Here is a 19,884-nt window from a genome sequence, read left to right on the forward strand (position 1 = left end):
CGTTTTTACGTATAATATATTACATAGACAAAGTTTAATTCTCCTTGGCTCAGGTGCATCACGAAAAGCGATCGAGTTTTCGAGTTCGCTTTTGCTTTATCGTTGCGACTTACATTTACGACTCGTCGCGGTTCACGACCTCGTGGAGGATGGGATGGCGATCGTGGATGCACTTCGGAAGTGTTCTAATGAAACACGAGGTAATGGGTATGTAAAAATGATTTATCTCGCTGGCGGTCATTTATGGTTAATCGATCGAATAAACTCGTATTTGCTTGCACGTGTGAGAAGAACAAAATAAAAAAAAAAAAAAGAAAGAAAGAAGAAAGAAGAAGTAAAAGATTCTTCTCATTTATCTAAACTTCTTTATTTAAAATACGATAGAGTATGTACGCTTCTTTTTTTAATTCTAATAATCGAATAAAACGAAATTTCCGATACAATTGTCTTGGTCTTAAATCAATCCATTCGAAGGAATTACGATGGACGTTTCCTGTAAAAGCGTTCGAACGGTTTGAAAACGAATAAAGAACAAAGTTGAGTTTTAAAAGAGCGAAAGAGAAAAAAAGAAAGAAAGAAAGAGAGAGAACGAGAGAGAGAGAGAGAGAGAGAGAGAGAGAGATCTGGAATGCATTTGAAAAGGAAAAAAACAAAGACGAATAAGAGAAGGAAGAAGGAGAAAGAAAAGGAGGAGTAGAAGGGCTTGATACGAAGTGTCTCGAACGATCTAGTTATGCAGCAGCCTCTCCGTGCTCCTGTTGTTCTCGGTGATTGGAAATCGCTTTTGTCGTTAAGCCAAATCGCGCTTCTAGATTGCCTCGTTACCTCGAGCTATTCTGGACACCTAGGTGTCGGTGGACCGAAAAGAGAGAGAGAGAGAGAGAGAGAGAGAGAGAGAGAGAGAGAGAGAGAGAGGGACAGAGATGGAGATAGAGAGATAGATAGATAGATAGGAAGATTGAGAGATAGAGTGAGATAGAAGAGCGTTACTAAGCCGGCTACGCGTTGCGACAGGGCCTCGTCCAATTATCAGTATCAACGGAGCTCAAAGCAAGACCGGCACCCTTTATCCGAGGCCCCCGCTAATTGCCGGAGACATGCCATTCTCAGTACCTTTGTTTGTCCTCAAATCGCGAAATTGCGAAACGTTTTGGCTCGTTGCAATTTCGTCGAATTCATTTCTTGAAAAATAATTATCTTAAAAAATAATTCAAAGATAATATCGTTTCAACAATTTTTTAACTTCACATCCGATTGGTCGTCCAACGTTTTTATCCTTTTCATTTTTTCTTTTCTTTTCTTTCTTTGCTTCAGGCAAACTTTATCCTAAATCTAAGTCGACTGGTGGTAGTAGCATCGAGCGTACTACTTAAAGTATAAAGAATTTCCTTTCGATACGTACATTACGTACATTGAAAGAATTTCGAGAAAATTGATCAGCGACCAACCTGCAGCGTTGAAAGAGAAAGAGAGAGAGAGAGAGAAAGAATTACGGGTCAAGGAAGGAATAAGAAGAATAGGCGAGTTTTCGGCTACGTTTTCGTGAACCCCTTTACGTGACGCGACACATCGGGCCCATTGGCATAATGAAGAAACTTGGCGAGAGGAAAGTCGAGCGAAAGGTGGAGGAAGAAGTAGAATAAGAAGAAAAAACAAATGAAGGGAAAGAGGATTCGAAGTTTCTGGTAGCCTCGCGACGGCGAAGAACGATGGTTGGAGCGTAGTAAATGCACGAGAAAGAGAAAGAAAGAAAAGAGAGAGAGAGAGAGAGAGAGAGAGAGAAGGATGGAGAAAAGTTAGGAAATTCGTTGAAGCGACGCCAAGACCGACGTAAGGACAAAGAAGGCACAAAATGGCGGACCGAGTCACGTTTGTCTTGCAGTTCTTACCGGCCTGGTCTCGCTTACTTTTTTCTTCTCTCTCTCTCTCTCTCTCTCTCTCTCTCACTCTCTTTCTTTCTCTCTTTTACTCCCACCAGCAGCACTCCCTCAGTCACCGTTTGTTCTTTTGATTCTTTCCAGTCACTTCACCGCCACCGTCGACGCCACCATCGCCGCCATCGTCGTACGCTTGGCGTCGTCGACTCCCAAAGTATCCCCTGGAATCCTACTGGAAAAGTTTGGTTATTTAATTTCCTTCTGCGGTCTGCGGCCATAGCCTTCCTGTCCCTCTCACTCTTCTCTTTTCCCTCTTTTCTTTTTTTTTTTTCCTCTGCTACTTTTTCTTCCATCCAACTGACCTATCCTTGTGTCTTTCCATTCTTTTCTCTCCCTCTCTCTTTCTCTCTCTCTCTCTCTCTCTCTCTCTCTATCTCTCTCTCTTCCTTTCCTTCTTTTCCCCTTACTTACCAGAATCCAAGAAACAACCATTTTCTTCTTTCTCTCACCTAACACGTACTATTCTTCTTCTTGATCTTCTTCTTGATTTTCTCACAGTCTTATTTGAGTTACGACCGTAACTCGATGTGAGAGTATACTAAGTTCCATTCTTTCAGTGTGGGAGACATCGATAGAATGATTACTCTGGGGAAGTTAAAATAGAGCTCATCTCAAGAATAAATCCTTTTTGATCATGAAATGGGAATCTATTAAAAATCACATTAGATTCATACATCAGAATATTGAATTTAAATATATGACATTTAAATTGAATATTTCTGAATCGATGAAAATCAAGTTGACCACAGAATAATCATTAAGATTTTTGAAAAGGAAAATATGAAGAATAATATTCTTGAATGATTCGTTATAATAGGAAGGGACCAAGTATTACAAGTTTGAAAAGGTTTTCCTAATATGGATGAAGATTTCTATCTTTCCATCCATCCTATTATTTCTCTTTCTTTCTTCCTGTATTTAATTCATTCATCTAATAAAACAGATTTAGCTTTTTCATCGCGCCATTGTATCGTCGCGCTATCCAAACGAATCTTTTCGAGTAAGGGTCCACGAATGAACGTTCTCTGGATATTCGATGTACATTCTGTCTTGCATCTAGCCAAAAAAAGAAAAAGAGAGAAAGAGAGAGAGAGAGAGAGAGAGAGAGAGGGGGAGGGAGGGAGGGAGGGAGAAAGAGAAAGAGTGGAATAGTACGAGCAACTGTTATCCGTGAGTCCGCGATATTCTCTTTCTCTCTCACACACACTTTACACGTGAATGCAGTGAGTATATATATATATATATATATATATATATATATATATATATATTCGGTCATACACGACGCGTATATATATAGAAGCGGCCGGCGTATAATTCAGTTTTACTCTGAAACGACTCATTTATATGCGTTCGTTTGATTGAATCTCTCCCGCATGCTCGAGGCACCCTCTCCTTTCATTCCTCTCTCTCTCTCTCTTTCTCTCTTCCTCGTCAACGCCAACGCGGTTAGCTGTTTCAATTTCCCCTCGCCGCACAAAACTGAAAGGCGTACCAGCCTGTTCTCTCTCCCTTCTACCCTTCCTCCCTCCTTCCCACCCTCTCTCTCTATTCCCATCTCTTCTATGTAGTCTTCCGTTCACCTCTCTATCTCCTTTCCTCCGTAACGCTTTTCGATGAATGCTTCGTCCATGTACGACCATCCTCGTTATTGTCGTCCACGACGTAGTTTTCGAGCTCATCGCATCGGATACGTCACTGGTGTCCCGTCGAAAGCAACAAAATTCGTGGCACGTGATTTTTTTTATTTCTTTTTTCTTTTTTTCTTTCTTTTTTTTTTTTTTTTTTTTTTTTTTTTTTGTTTTTTCTTTTTTACATTCACTTCTCTCGCTTAGGGCTGACACTTTAGTTCAAGCCCCGACCGATACAGTTGAAATGTTTTCGAATGGTAAATTCATAGATGTCGAGGAGAATAGTTGGTGAGAGGAACGAGAGAAAAAAAATTACTGGCATTTACAATAAAAAAATATTGCCAACAGAATCGATAAATTGGACGAATCATGTACCTACTAGGAGACTAAGAGTTCATAAATGAAAATTCAAGAAGACGTCGTTTGGTGGCTAATTTATGACTAAAGAGAGACAGAGAAAAGAGACAGCAGAGGGTGTAAAGCATGATTGATTATGCCAGATGAGAACGAGGTACGTTAGCAAAGGGAGAAAAGGGATTCACGCTGGACCAAATCGAGACGAGTCTCTCTCAACCGCATAACTTTCCCGACGCAAGGTGGTTGCTACGAGATAGACAATTAGATATCCACCCTTCGTTTTCATTCGCAGGATTCATGAATATCTCTGCGTTCCTTTCGTTTGCGTAATGTCGGGATTGTCTGCAGTAGACGAAGCGTGGACCGGAAGATGGAAATCACTCTTCCTTTTTATCGGCCTCCAAAAGATCTTCGAGGGTTTTTTTTTTTTTTTTTTTTTTTTTTTTTTATTGAAACGTTTCGATTCAATGAGTTTATTTAATAGTATCCCCGATCGTTCTGATAATGATCGTTCTGATTTCTCTACGACTTTTACAATATTGTCGAAATTTAAATGAAAGGCGAGTCAAACAAAACCCGTATTCATCTTTAGATCAACAGAACTGATTAATGATGACCCTTTCAAGAATGGTCGCCTAACGATACGCACTACAAATTAACCTTGCTTGTTCGATAATTATTGATGTTGATACGCGTGTAAACGCGTATCGATAAGTGTATTCTCATCTCTATGGATTATATGTAATGACGTGCGTTGTCATATTATTAGACGGCTTATATTCACGAATGATCAAATTTTGATTCGTTCCCGTTAGCAGTAAATCTCGATGATGCGAACTGATCGTGATCAGGAAACCAGACTGATTTGATTAGACGTACCATTCTTAAATCGTTATAAATACATACATAGATATATATATATATATATATATATATATATATATATCCATACATACATCGGTAGTATCGTTTTGCCAAAGGAAATTATTATCAATGATTCATGTAAATTTCGATGGCAGATGCCGCGAGGTGAAATGTTTCTTGTCATTAACATTCATAACATTACATTGCCTATAATATTAGAAATTATTTTCTATTCCCGCGCAAAGTTTATCAAATTATTATTAAGGCAATAAGATCGTTTATTATTTGCATCATTAAATTGACTTTTTTTTCTCTTGGTAAAAATCACAAATTTCAATATTTTTCACGTCATTTTTCTTTTACCTATTTTCCCTTTCGTTTGTTTTTTTTTCTTTTTTATTCTTTTATCTTTTTTCCTCTTTTGTTTGGTTTTTTTTTTTTTTCTTTTAAAAGAGAAAATCAAAGTGGTCGAAATAACGATAGAATTTCGGATCGACGAAACAACGAACGATATAGTCCGTGCGATCGATCGCGTTTTCAAGTGGACGCCAACTGTAATCACTCGTAATGCAGATGGTGAACCGTACCTAGGCGAGATCGAAGCATCGACAATCAGCTATATAATTAGAGGCCTCGCCCATCGATTAAACTGCATTCACTATGAGTGATATATATTCGAGTCGCTTCTCGAACTGCTCCTCTCCTCTCCTCCCTCCCTGTCTCTGTCTCTCTCTCTCTCCTCTCTCTTTCGCACGACTAGCAATCGTCGACCTTTGCTAAACGCTGCTTAATGTTCCCTTTAACGCGATTACGATGGCACGATTCTGTCGAGAATCAATCGTGATTATTGACGAGAGGTAAAAAAAAAAAAAAAAAAAAAAAAGGAAATAAAATCCGCATGGTAAGGATACTTTTGAAAAATTAATTTATTTTTATCGACAACGAACGGTATCTCATAAGACATTTATTTATTTATTACAGCAATTAAGATGATTAACGATCAATGGATTCTTGTGTTTTTCAAGATCGAATAATATTTTATCAAACTCTACAGTTCGTTAGTGGAACGAAATGCGATCGATCGTACGATCGATACGATCGTAATGGATTGCCACCTCTGGGATGTTCAGCCGCAACTCTTCCCACGGATACCAACGCGTCAGTCATCGAAAATGGAAAATCAACACGGGAGTGATCCTGCGCGCGTGAACGAAATTATCGACGTTCTCCCTTCCCTCCTGTCTCTTTCTCATTCTCTCTCTCTCTCTTTTTCTTTTTTTCACGATCGCGCTCGTTTGACGTTTCCGTTTGCGCCGGTTGTCTCATTATATTCATCATATTCATCGCCGATGCATTGATTCGCGAAATGCATGTCAATAAAAGTGGTGCTTTTGTTGAAAAGACCCAAGAAAAATCAGATTAACGAATCATATCAGGATCGACGTTTTGAACGTTTAAATGGCCAGCTACATTGTAACCAATATCGCCAATGTTATGTTTTATTATCAATGATGCCTTATATCAGAGATTGGTTAACGGATCGATATTGTTTTTTTATTGTGTCACTCTTCATCGAGATTTTCCATTTTTTCTCCATTTACACGATCTTCCTTCGAAGTCTATATATAGTCAAGTGACTATCCATCTCTTTTAAAAATCCTCTGGTACGTCACCCGCTCGATTACTGTCATCTTTTACAGTAAGAGACATGACAGAAGCTCGTTCGTAGCGGTCACGTACGAGATAAGAGAAAAGGGAAGAATGGAAAGAGAGGGGGAGAGAGAGAGAGAGAGAGAGAGAGAGAGAGAGAGAGAGAGGAATCAAGCCAACCGCCGTTTAATCCGACTAACACATTCACATGTACACAGATTATTTCTATCTCTATCTTTCTCCATCGGCTTCCGTGAAATTTTTTCCACGTTATCATTATTCGTCGACATCGTTGATCGTTGGCAAACGGGGACGATGTATCGGCAGCTGCTGCCGTCGAGCACACGTCGCTTTAACGCATTACCTTCGCCTTCCATGACGTTATTTAATACGCCTGGGTGACCGTAAAGCTCCCGATGTTTCTCACGAAATGCGAGCTAAGAGGGCTTCTAGGGGTTCATTTTTAATGAATGTTTTACAAGAAAAATCTATCCCCCTCTAAATTTCATTTTCCCTTGGAGATCATAAATTTTGATATCGTTGCCAATTGAGTCGTCATTTTGCACCACAGTTCATTCCTTTTCACGATGTTCATTTCAGTGAATTCCTTTACCGAGCAGTTAGAATGTCTTCTTTGTATTATAATACACCAGACATGTTGGGGTGTATGTCTGCTAGCAAAACGATTTTGGTCGCCCCTAAAAAGATATATATATATATATATATATATATATATATAGAGAGAGAGAGAGAGAGAGAGAGAGAGAGAAATAGAAGAAGGGAAAGGGATCGTTGGGACGTTCCAGGTGTCGATATAAGCGTCGAGAGGCTTGTGCTCGTCATCAAAGTGGCTCCCGTGGTCTCACTTCTGTATTCGCTTACCAATAAAGAAAGAAAGAGTGAGTGAGAACGATAGAGAGAGACAGAGAAAGAGAGAGAGAGAGAGAGAGAGAGAGAGAGAGAGAGAAAGTGGCGACATCGATGTCACGGCGGTGGCAGTAACGGCGGGAGCCCTCGTTAAGGCAAAAACGCGCGAGATGATGGATGGATGCTAAATTGCATTAATTAAATCCAGCGTGACACCCTCGGAAGGCCCGGGACACTGCGGAGGCTTGGTATCACTCGGCTCGTAACGTCGCCGTTACGGCTTGTCTCTGTGATCGAGGCGTGAGCCGTTTAACGGGGTGTGGGTCACTTTGATGATTACACCCCCTAGCTTACCAGTCTCTCCTCACCCCCGAAGTACTTCGACGAACGAGCTTCCTTATCCAGAAGCTCTTCGACCCGTGTACCGTCACGTGAAGCGAGAGAGAACGAGAGCGTACGTGTGAGCCAGAGAGAGAGATAGAGAGAGAGAGAGAGAGAGTATTAGAATGTATGTGTGTGTAGTCCAGAACTACAGCCTCTGAACATCGACTAGGATGTTCTGCTCCTTCTACAAAGAGCTTCAGACGCTCTCTCCCTCTCAAAGACGCCTCAACTAACGGCAAAGTATTTCGTAGATTAGATCGGAATGCGAGCATCTCCAAAAGAGCACCATCTAAACTCTTCGTGGTATTGTTCAAAATATTCTCTTCGATCTCTGATCTTCTACTTCTATTCGGTTACGTTTATGTCCCTCTTGGCATGTACGCACGCATGACTTAGGATCTAACTACATTCATTAAACATCTATATCAACGAGAACACTCGATAATTTATTTTTGTATCGCTCGTTATATATCGTCATTATGCTTGAGTTTACTGTGATCGTTAAATTAAATTCCTTCTTAACGAGCTGTCGTCTTTTCTCCAGTGGCTCGTAAACCGAACAGGAAAATTCTAAGATTCTTTTGGAAGGGCTTGTTAAGAATGTTGGTAAATCGCTACGATTCGGTGCTTCACTTCCTTTGTGTAGGAAGATAATACTCTTTTCACGTACGCAGTCTCGTTTCTCTTTTCTTCTTCTTCTTCCTCTTCTTCTTCTCTTTTCTTTCTTTCTTTTCTTCTTTTCTTTTTTTCTTCGAGGTTTCGTCAGGCGAATGGAATATTTTTTTTTGGTAGACGTACGTATTTTTTCTTTCGTGTGTGCGAGAAAAAGAGGGAGAGTAACAAGAGGTACGAGAAAGGGAGGATTAGAGGATAGAAAATCCTCGAAAAGCGAGACGTCGTTGCGATGCTCGAAAATTCCTTTCGAAAAATATTCCTGAATCCAGGTGTACTTCAACAATGGCGATCACTGACGATCTCAATGCTTGGGTATATCATGCGTTTCGCACGAATAATTACAAGAGGCTGTTAGATATTACGCACGATTCAATAAAAAGTAATTACAATACTGTTGCATTTTTTGAGAATAATTAGGAGAAGTGAATTCGGGAAAAAATTGTTAAAAAATGAAACTTCGTCAAAAAATTTAATATTTTCCATTTCACATAATTTCTTTTTATTTTTCCTCTCTCTCTCTCTCTCTCTCTCTTTGATCAACCGACTACATTTAACACTTGAAGCGTGTTAAAAGGATTTCAAAATGTTTCCCGAATCGCAGCATCAAATATAGAAATATATTTCTAAGCGATGGGAAAGGGAAACTACTAAATCGGAAAACACGAAAGGAATTTCGTTCGCAGTTCTGCCGCAGGATGTTGTTGATCTTCGGGGGACGACAAATATTTTTCATTCGTTTGTACGAAAAAAGGTGTGAAAGAGGAAAGAGGAAGGGACAGATAGATAGAGAGAGAAAAAGAGAGAGAGAGAGAGAGAGAGAGAGAGAAAGATGAAAGAGTATCCTCAAAAAACCAAATAGCACCATCGAAGCAACGAAGCGTACTTTGGAAAGCTTCGCGGCTTCAGAGGTTGCGCGAGTGCGCTTGTAAAAAAGAGAGAGAGAGAGAGAGAGAGAGAGAGAGAGAGAGAAAGAGAAAGAAAGAAGAAAAGAAGAGAAAATAAAAGAAGAGAAGAGAATCTCGGCGAAGTACCTTCCGCGGAATAAGAGGATAATGTGGACTCGATTTGACGTTCCTGAATATTTAATATCCCGCGAAAGCCTTCTCATCGTTCGCTTTTTATGACAGCCCAGACGTTTGCCTCCATTCAAGCGGAGCTAACGAAGGATCAAGCTTTCTCCTTTCTCTTCCATCTTCTTCTTCTTCTTCTTCTTCTTCTTCTTCTTCTTCTTCTTCTTCTTCTTCTTCTTCTTTCCATGGAAAATGCGTGAAAGTACGGACACGTTCATCGATTTTTGACGAACTTTATAGAAAGACGCGCTTTTAATATTAAAAAATTTATTCGATGTTTCAAAATAAAAAAAGAAAAGAAAAGAAAAGAAAGAAAAAGAAATGAAGAAAGAAACGAAACAAAAAAAGGATCAGTCTTATATCCCTTCGCCTTTTATTTTCCATTGTTACAAAATCTCTGATTAATACGATTAATTCGCATTCCGTTACAAGAGACTGAAATCTTGTTTGAAATATAAAAGAAACTTAGTCGGACAAAAAGCAGGTCAGCGCACATTCCGGACTTAGTGTTAAAACAAGAACGGCAACATCAAAAAAAAAAAAAAAAAAAAAAAAAAAAGAAAGAAAGAGGAAAGAAAAAGAAAAAGGAGAAGAAAAAAAGAATAGAAGTAGAAGAAAAGAGGAAAAGAAGCAAAAGGATTTTGTCTTAACGTCTCTCGAGAATTTATATCCTTCGAAACGTCGCTTCCAGAGGAGAGAAGAAGAAGGTGTGTGAGAAAGAGAAAGAGAGAAAAAAGAGAGAGAAAGAGAGAGTCCTTTGCTTTCTTACACACACCTCCGAGAGATATCAACCTTTTGCCATTCGCGGGTTTCTCTTTCCCGTAGTATCACCCTTTTACCTCACACCCCTCATCCCGTTCGTCGTCTTATATTTCAAGCGTTAAACGTCTCTTCCCAGCCGAGAATCATTCCACGCTTTTTCCGGCTATTTGCACTCGTCCACGTGAGTTTTCTTCAGAAACGCGAGAAAAAGAGAAGGGGGGAGAGAGAGAGAGAGAGAGAGAGAGAAAGAGTGTGAGAAAGAGATAGAAAAATAGAAAGAGAGAGAGAGAGAGAAAATTCGCACGCGTTTCTCGTAAGAAGCTTCGTCCTCAGGTCACGTCGGAGAACACAGAAAAGAGGCTCATGCAATTCTAAACTATTTCAAATGAAATGGGATAGGCGGTCGATGGATTTGCTAGCTGCTCGAGGATACTCAGGACTTTTTCTTCTTTTCCACTCCTTTCCTTGTCTTCTTCTTCCTTTTTCTTCTTCTTTTTTTTTCTTCTTCTACTTCTTCTTACTTCACCTCGTTCGTTTTATCCTACCTTGAGCAAGGATGAGGAGAATCCAAGAAGGAAGGCATGGCTGCCTCTATAACGGGCCCGTTCTCCTTTGTTCTAAAATTCTTACGACTTCCCTTTCGTCTACCTTCGGTACACCAACCGAGGCTTCTTCTATCTTCTTCCTCTTCCTCCTCCTCCTCCTCCTCCTCCTTCATCTCCTTCACTTCTCCTTCTCTTTCCTCTTCCTTAAGGCTTGGTGAACCTAAAGAGACGAAGAAGACGACAAAGGAAGTGGTTTGTACCGGGTGATAATGGCGAGATAGGAGCTTCGTTGCCTCTTCTACAAAATCGTCCTCTCCCTCTTCTTATCCTTTCTCTTCCTTTTGCGTTAGCCAGGGACACTTTGTACCGAACATCCAGGATGCCTCGCAACTTTCTTTAGTCACTCGACTCGGCTAACTTTGGGGGTTTTCGCATTAGCATATCGACTTATTCATACCACCCTTCTCTATTCTCTCTCCCTATCTTTCTTTCTCTTTCTCTTTATCCTTCTCTCTTTCTCTCTCTCTCTCTCTTTTCTCACAAGCTTCCTTACGTATTCTTTCGCGAAGGTTTTCTCTTCCTTTTCTTTTTTTTCTTTATTCTTCTTCATGTTCCTTCCACACTTCTCTCTTGGGAGTCGAAGGTGGCCGCCTCTAGGCGTTTCTCGTGACACCCAGTAGACGATAAGAAAGACTACGGGGCTGTTGGATCCATTTATTTTTCGTTTCTAAAAAGTTATGTTGACGAATCCCGATGCATTCGTTCTATTGGTTAAATCTTAAATAATATTTCTTCGAGTTCTCGAGACAAGGAGAATATTATTACATTAGATGAAAATTCTTTCGTGGAATATTTTTTCGTTGATGATTTTTGTTTTCTTGTAAATATCTGTTGGATTGATTAAAAAATGATATCTGCGTTATATAATATTTTAATGCTCGCGTGATCGAAAACTTTTTATGTACGACGTACAGATCAAACGTTCAGGATTTCTTCGAAGGTTTGTCCTTTTCCAGAAATTACCTTAAAAGAATCAAATTGAACGTTTTCAAAGAAAATAAATTTCCAAAATTTGGACGTCCGACGGTTTTCATAGATTTTTTGATTAGAAATCATGATGGAAATATAACAGCTGGACTAACAGGAAAATGAATCGAGTACGTTCTTATTCTATTTCGAATCATTTGCTGTAGGTGTTACTTTGTTGTTCGCAATGCGGAGTATCAATAGAATGGTTTGATCGAAGATCCAAATGTTGCACCTTCCGCGCTATTGGAAGTCCAAGACTTGATACCGGAAGTCAATGGTGGTGCGATGCAACAGGTGGTATGATCTCTTCGCAGTGCAGTCGAAGGAGAAAGAAACGATGAAGAATCTTTGTTCGTATGTAGAGTTCATCATGTAATGGTGAATCTCTTACATGATAAAAGGTGAAATATAGCATTTGGTACGTTCCCTGGCATTGGCGCCGTACACGGATAAACGGATTATCGGGTACTTTGCGGTTGCCATCGATCCTGATTGTCATTAAGCGACAGAAACATACCGCCAAATGCAATTACAATTGGAGAAACGAAAAATCCCGAACATTTATTCGTTTCTCGTTTGCCTCACGTTAGAGTCATCGATTGTGTAGTCGCGTTTCATGTTCAATGGTTTCGTCCTGAATCTATCGGTACAGAGAACTGACGAATGAATTTCTACGGGTTTCCTATATGCCATGACTCGTAAATTCACAATTTTTATTTATTCTTTTCATCTGATTTATAGATTTTTGTTCGAGAAAACGTAACGCTCAGTCCAGCTTATGTTATTGAATAAGTCGCTACGATATTATAAATGATATCGATGGACGAATAACCGATAAATGACCCGATTTTAATGCGCTTTGAATTTCACGATAATTATCATAATAATACCTTTCTCTGAGCTTATAAAATTTTAATTTGTTTCAACGAACAAACACCAGATAAACCGATCATGATTATTCACGCTATTTTATTTCTAGAAAATTTACTCGTACTGCTATCCATTACTATCTCTATTTAGAGGGAATCTAAATTTTCGTTAATAACGATTCAATCCATGATTAAAAGCATCAATCCGATAGATTTCGAACTAAAATAATTTAAATTACGTAAAGTACGTCGATTGGTACAATGATGGTTAAATGTAATCATAAATGGATAAATATAATCTTTCATTTTCGCGTCGAAGATATACGTAATATGTATTTTACACTTTAAAGTAATTTCCTGAAATATATGAAAGAGAATTGCATAAAATAATGTATTAAAAAATAATGGATGAAAGGGGGAATCTCTATGAAATAATGTACCTACCTTCTTCTTCGTGGATGGAAGTAAAGAAAAAAAAGAAAAAAAATAAGAAAAAAAAAAACAAGAAAAAAGAGAAAGAAAGAAAAGCGGAAAAAAAGGAAAAAAAAGGAAAAAAAAAAGGAGAAAAAAGAAATAAACGAAAATAAGATTATTTTTATAAGATTGTAAGTTTGGCGCGTGAAACGGCAAAGTTGCGGCGACGGCGGCGGTAAGGTTCGGCGGCACGAGAGTGCGAAAACGGTCGAAGTTTGACGAAGGTAGCCGAACGCGGCCGAGGACCTGAACGCGGCAACGCTCGTGCGAGGGTAACAGTCGTGCCGCGGCCTCCAAACAGGGAGGTTGTTATTGCGTCTCCTCTTGGCAACTTCGCGTTGTCCCGCCATAACTCTCTTCTAACATTTCTTAATTACGCGTACTTTATAATTTCATTATTAAAGAAATGATATGTACGATGATGTCGTGGCATCGTTAAAAATATATTCGCTATGTAAACGAAAGGATTTATTCGCGTTAACGGTGAACAAAGTTTGTGGTGTTTCGATGGAACCAATGTGACGACAAACTTTACGTCCCTTTGTTATATTTAGTTGTGCCCGTACTATTTCCTAAGTTATTATTCGACGAACGTGAAGAGGAAAAATAAGGAATATAAAGAAATATTAGATGAGTTTAAGAACGGCATTTAACACTGCATTTGTGTTACTAAATATGGCGGCAAGGAGGATCGGCGGGAAACGGAAGTAATCGGTGGGAACATGATGCGAATGAACGAGCGTACATCGAAGATCGTTCAAAGGTTTTTTTTTTTTTTTTATAGAAAAGAGAGATAAAAATATCGTCGTTTCTAAGAGAAACTTGAGCGACAGTGAACCATTTTTGTTTTTATGCTTACCTCTGGGAGAACTCGAGGACAATAAAAGGAAAGTGGCTTTACAAGGAAGAAACACGAAAAGACATCGAATCAGCCAAAAGAGTAAGAGAGAGAGAGAGAGAGAGAGAGAGAGAGAGAGTGAAAAGGAAGGAAGGAGAGAAGCGGAGGAAGAATTCCTTTGTCCTCTGAGGCAGTACCGAAGGCGTCCAAGAGAAAGGAAGACAGAGTGAAAGAGGGGATACGAAACGAGCACGCGGTTGAGTTTTCATCTCTCTCTCTTCTCTCGTGTATATATATATATATATATATATATACATATATATATATACATACCTGTGCGCCATTGGTAAAAGATTCCGTGCCTCGAAGCTAAAAAGAGAGGAGAAACAGAGGTCGTAGAAGAGAATGATAGACGGACATGCGTGTTTTTAATATATACTCGTTTAGTGTTCGTTAGAACGTTTTATATTGCGAATGCCGAGATATTGCGTGTCATTCAAATTTAATTCTTTATCTCCAAACTACAAAGTGATATCTTGCTTAAGTTTATTTCTCGTTTGGATACTCGTGAATTCGTTCTAAATGGATCGGTGAGAGAAAGAGAGAGAGAGAGAGAGAGAGAGAGAGAGAGAGAGAGAGAGAGAGAGAGCTTTTTCATTTAGTTTGGTAATTTGTCAAAAAAAAAAAAAAAGAAAGAAAAAAAGAAAATTGTTCTCCGATCAATTCGAGTGCTAAAAGATTTCAGGTGATACATTTTATTACTTAAAATTTCTATATACGAAGTAAAAGAGGGAGAATAGAAAAATCTGTGAAAGTTCATTTGGAAGAATGCAGAGACGAAGGTTACCGGATACGATGGCGTTGCTGGTGAGGGCAGCTGTTTTAGCAGCTGTCCTGGGACAATTTCTGCCTAGCGGCTTGGCCAGCAGATTGTTAGCTGCTGCTCATCCTGGACATGCTTATTTCGAACAACCTTGCTGTGGTCGATCTCACCTGAGGCATCACAAAGGTTTGATTACGTTTATTTTTCTCAACGTACAGATGTAAATACGTATATAGATCCTTCCTGTAATTTTCTTTTTTTTTCTTCTATATTTTTTTTCCTTAGTATACATTCTTGTAGGATAGGATAAAGGTCGATTTCTGTTGAAAATGAAAAGGCCTTGACGATCTGATAGTTCTTTTTTTTTTCTTTTTTTTTTTTTTTTTTTTTTTTTTTTTTGAATTATGCGTCATGCTTTATTTCTATTTTTATTTCGGACATATTTCACCGAAGGGACATAAACCTCAACTCAAACTTGAAAGTAACTTCGCAAACGAAGTATTTTTTTTTTTTTTTTTCATCGTCGATAGAAGAGAGAAAGAGAGAGGGGGCGTGTTTTGGAAGTTTGCTTAGGGTAAAAGTTATACTTTTTTTTTTCTCCCCTCTTTTTATTCGCCTTTTTTATAAAACTCGCGAAACGGACACGTGTACGTGAAGGGTTGACGTTTTCAAGTCTGTGATCAAAACGGAATTAGAAAGTTGTGATTTTCTTTTTGTATACATAGTTTATGATTAAATTAGTTCATGTCGGAAGAAGGTAGATAAATATCGACGTGGGTAGAAGCTTTGAAAAGAGATAAAGAAAGAGTACACACGTCGCCCGTATGACTTTCTAATCTTTAAAAATCGTTATCGGACTTGCTCCACTAATGTGATTTAATTATCATTACGGAGAAATTATTTATAATATAAATTTCTCAACGTTATTATGTCAAAATCGAATCGTTTAATCATGAGATCTTGTAAATGTATTATATACTCTTCGCATGGATAAAAATGTCATTACGTAAATACGTGTTATATAAAAAAAAAAAAAAAAAAAAAAAAAAAAAGATGCGAGAAAATTTGTAACAAATTTTCAATAGAATCCAATCTAACTTCCGAGATTGAGATATGGATGATAAACAATTACGTGTTACTATAAATTTTATTCTTTAAATTTTGTTTTTTAAAAAATCGTTAAAAACTCGTAGTAGTAGTCAAAAAATGTTTTTAATCCGTTTGTAATTTTTCCTCGACGTACTTAGATATTCACAAACAACTATACTGTAAAACTTTAATTCCGTATTAACCGTAGAACGATTTTATAATAATTCATCGTTTGAGTTTTCTCGTTGGATAAGTTTGTTCACCTGGAAGAGAATACAATAGCTCGAGATTTATTTTACACGAACATCGTTGTACATTTTGACGTCTTCTTCCTTCATATAAAAGTGCGGCTGTTCGTAGAGATTGCGATATACGTTTGCGTACGTTACTCTTACGTACTTATTTACTTACGTTAGCGCATATAACAGGCCCTTGAGATTAAGTCACGATCACGTTACTTTTCTGTCAGGATGAAAAATTGCGCTCGAGCTCGATAACGAGCTTGAGAGACATTATCGGTCGGCTCGCATTAACTCGCAAGTAATTTAAACGAGAATATGGGAAAGATCAAATTCGAAGGGAATATGAGAAAGAGAGGGATCAAATTTAATTGTTTTAGGATTAAAAATCGATAGACGCGATAGAAATAAATACGAACAATCGAATAAAGAAAATATATCTTAGTGTTACCTATAATAATTGTATTAATTGTATGTTATGCAAACAAATCGAATGACAAAATTATATTGTATATAATTTTTGTAATTATATTATACATTGATAACTTTTATTATCAAAGAATATTATCGCTTATTCATAAACGAATATATATATATATATATATATATATATATATATATATATATATATATGAAATAAACTAGAAAGTGTTTTAGAATTTTACCAATAACTTCTCATGCCATGGATTTTATTATTCATCGTCTATGGAAACTCGCACGTGAGATCATTTTATGGAAAAGCTTTTACGTACTGTATGTCGTCTTTGCTTTTAACTCGTGCAGCACGGTTAAAGGACTGTTTGAGCGTTTGAAGCGTACACTGAAAATGAACTCGACGTTTCATCTTGAGAAAGTGGTACTTACTGTAATTCTTCAATTAAATCACGTACTATGTAAAGCTTCAAATTTCTTCGTAAGCGTAATTGAAATTTATCAATTCACGCGATTATCCTTTTATATAGTGTACAACATTTTTTTTATTCTTCTATATCATAAGTATTTCCAAATTAGCAGTATAAAATGCTCTCTCTCTCTCTCTCCCTCACCCCCTCTCTCATTTTCTCTCGTTAAAAGTTCTTTTTTCCTCGCATTAATACCCAGCAACTAAATTCGACGATACTGTCGAAGCGAAATAGCCCCTTGAAAATCCGGAACTCTCTATTCCCTGGTCAATCCAGTGGCCGTCGTAGGGGTGGAGTTTACCGGTAGAATTTTCGCAACGTGCGAAAACACTTTTCGCGGCGATCCACGAGGGATTAAACTTTCCCCGACGTTTTTCTTAAGGGGGGAATGAGACAGATATGGTATATCTATATATATACCTACGTGTGTACATACATATGTATATGTATGTATACTTATATATAGATAAATATATAGTGAACCTGGGAGTACCCCTAGCCACCCTCAAAGCGTGGCGGCAAATCGTTTAAGCTGTGGAGAAAAAGAGAGAAAGATAGAGATAGAAAAAAAGAAAGAGAAGAACAGGAAATAACATACACGCGTAGAAAGAGAGAGAGAGAGAGAGAGAGAGAGAGAGAGAGAGAGAGAGAGAGAGAGAGAGAGAGAGAGAGAGAGAGAGAGAAGGTAAAAACGTATCCCCGGACAGGAAAGCCCGTTAGCATATATCACCAATATTATCTCGGGGGGTGGTAAAGGACCGTCGAAAGAGTGGGAGAGTACTGTTCTTCCCTTCTCCCCCCCTCTCTCTCTTTCTCTCTCTATTTCACTCTCTTTCTCTTCCTCTTTCTCGCTGCCACGCGATATTACCAGGGCTTAGAACGCTCGGGACTGACTTCATTATGTGGCCAGGGTAGAGAGAGAAGCATCGAATGGAATGTGGAATGGTCGGTCGGTCGGTGTATGGTTGTGCTGCTCGCTATGGTCGGTCGCTTTCCTGTGGGTTGGTTGGTTGCTCGTGTGGAAGTCGAGTATACGCGCTTGCTTCGACTCGCTGCATGTCTCTCTCTCTCTCTCTCTCTCTCTCTCTCTCTCTCTCTCTCTCTCTCTCTCTCTCTCTCTCTCTTATTCCGATATAACACCGTCCCTTCTCTTTCTCTTTCCGTTCCATTCTCCTCCCAGTTTCTGTCTCTCTCTCTCTCTCTCTCTCTCTCTCTCTCTCTCTCTCTCTCTCTTTCTCTTTCTATCTTTCGTCTTCCGCCGTAGCTGCAAGGACCAAACACGCACCAAAAGGAGGAGTGATTTCATGGACGACGGCTGTATCCTGTCTCTCTCTTTCTCTCTGTCTCTCCCTCTCTCTCTCTCTCTGGATGCTTTCAGAAGTACAGGAATACGATATCCCTTGCAAAATTCGTGGTTTCGTTCTCGCACGTTTCTAGTCATCAGCGCCATCAAACGATCACTGGATATTTCGATTTCATCTAGGTATTATTTTTTCTTCGTCTACTATTCCTTTTTTCTTTTTCCTCCATATTTCATTTTATATATCACAGTCGGCTTGAGCAAAGGTAAACTTATTTAAAATGTAACATACATAGGGTTGATGACCACGGTTTTATTTATAAAAAGGATACGGGAATGTATTTAAATTTAAATTCTTATCGTAAATCAACGTTAGTCACGATTAAACTTAAAGTGGCCTAAAAACGAGAAATATTAAATAATATCGTACGTTATCATTATCCTATTTGAAGCAGGTACACGTAAAAGCACTTAGTGACCGCTCGAATATATTCAGTTCTACGTATGGTAGCTCAGCGTCTTTGCGTTAAAATACGGTTAACGAAGAGCTGTCAAAAATTCCGAAGGTTGGAAAATAACGATATTGAAAGAGAAAGGAAAAAGAAAGAGAAAGAGAAATGGAAAGAGATCTATAATAGTTACGAATGATATATTGTACATTCGGTTTAATTTATTTAACGTTATTGAATCTGACATTAGAAATTCAATCTTGCCTTAGTCGAAATATATATTTATGTTGTCTTTGAACACGATTTTCGAAACTGTCGAAGTAGTATAAACTCTGATATTCACGAGTAAATACTCGTCAAGTCTCTCTTCGCTTTTGTCATACTGCCTCCTTTATTCCGATAAGATATACTAGGCTTTCAGATTATCGTTGCTGTTTGCCGAACTTCGATAAGGATATCTCTCTCTCTCTCTCTCTCTCTCTCTCTATCTATCTATCTGTCTGTCTGTCGAGTCGTGGTTCGAAGAAAATTCTAATCGTAATTGTATACCATCGTTAGGTTTCTTTGTCACTTGATTTTTTTCTTGATGTGATTCATAAAGAGAAAAAAAATTATTGTACGTGTCGTATAAAAGATCACGAAATATTTCGTATCAACGATGAAATTTTAAGGATAGAGTACAAAACGAATAGATCTACGATCGATCAAATATTTGTAAACGTTGTTCAGGGAATTACGGAACACATATTCACATGCGTTTCTCTATATCCGCATGTGGAAGGACTAATTTGATCTGCACTTGCGAATTCGACTGGTAGGCCAGTGCGATAGGACCGTGAATCTGTAAGCTCCTGGTATCGAATCTCTACTAACTAACGGAACGGATATTAATTTCGACGCGCTTCTCAAACCGATCCATTAATCCAATTTACACGCGCATTTGACGTGTAGCGTTCCGTAGCTTGCGTGCGTACACATAAATGTAGTGCAATTACGTTGAACGCTCGAAAATCATCATGGTCGATTTCCGCTTTTCGAGATCACCTCTTTCGATTATCAACGAATTCATAAATGTCATTTATTTTTATCTATTTAATATGCTTTATGAAAAATTCCTTCGAATGAGAAGA

General features: G+C 38.4%; 1 protein-coding gene across 7 annotated transcripts in view; it reads left to right on the forward strand.

Annotated features, from left to right (window-relative positions):
- LOC124950717 (semaphorin-2A) overlaps positions 1–19,884 on the forward strand; it is a 304,525-nt gene that overhangs the window by 122,336 nt on the left and 162,305 nt on the right. The window contains exons 1-2 of one of the 7 annotated variants that reach the window (XM_047497870.1): positions 13,363–13,877; positions 13,983–14,961. The exons of 4 other annotated variants lie outside the window; for them this stretch is intronic. In XM_047497870.1, coding sequence (XP_047353826.1) covers positions 14,781–14,961 — 181 coding nt within the window. In that variant the 5' untranslated portion in view covers positions 13,363–13,877; positions 13,983–14,780. Of the gene's footprint in view, positions 1–13,295; positions 14,962–19,884 lie in introns of those variants that run through there. 2 more of the 7 variants (XM_047497872.1, XM_047497869.1) reach the window with 2 other exon arrangements.

Source organism: Vespa velutina, chromosome 7 (genome assembly GCF_912470025.1).
Source record: "Vespa velutina chromosome 7, iVesVel2.1, whole genome shotgun sequence".
Taxonomy (NCBI): Eukaryota; Metazoa; Arthropoda; class Insecta; order Hymenoptera; family Vespidae; genus Vespa; species Vespa velutina.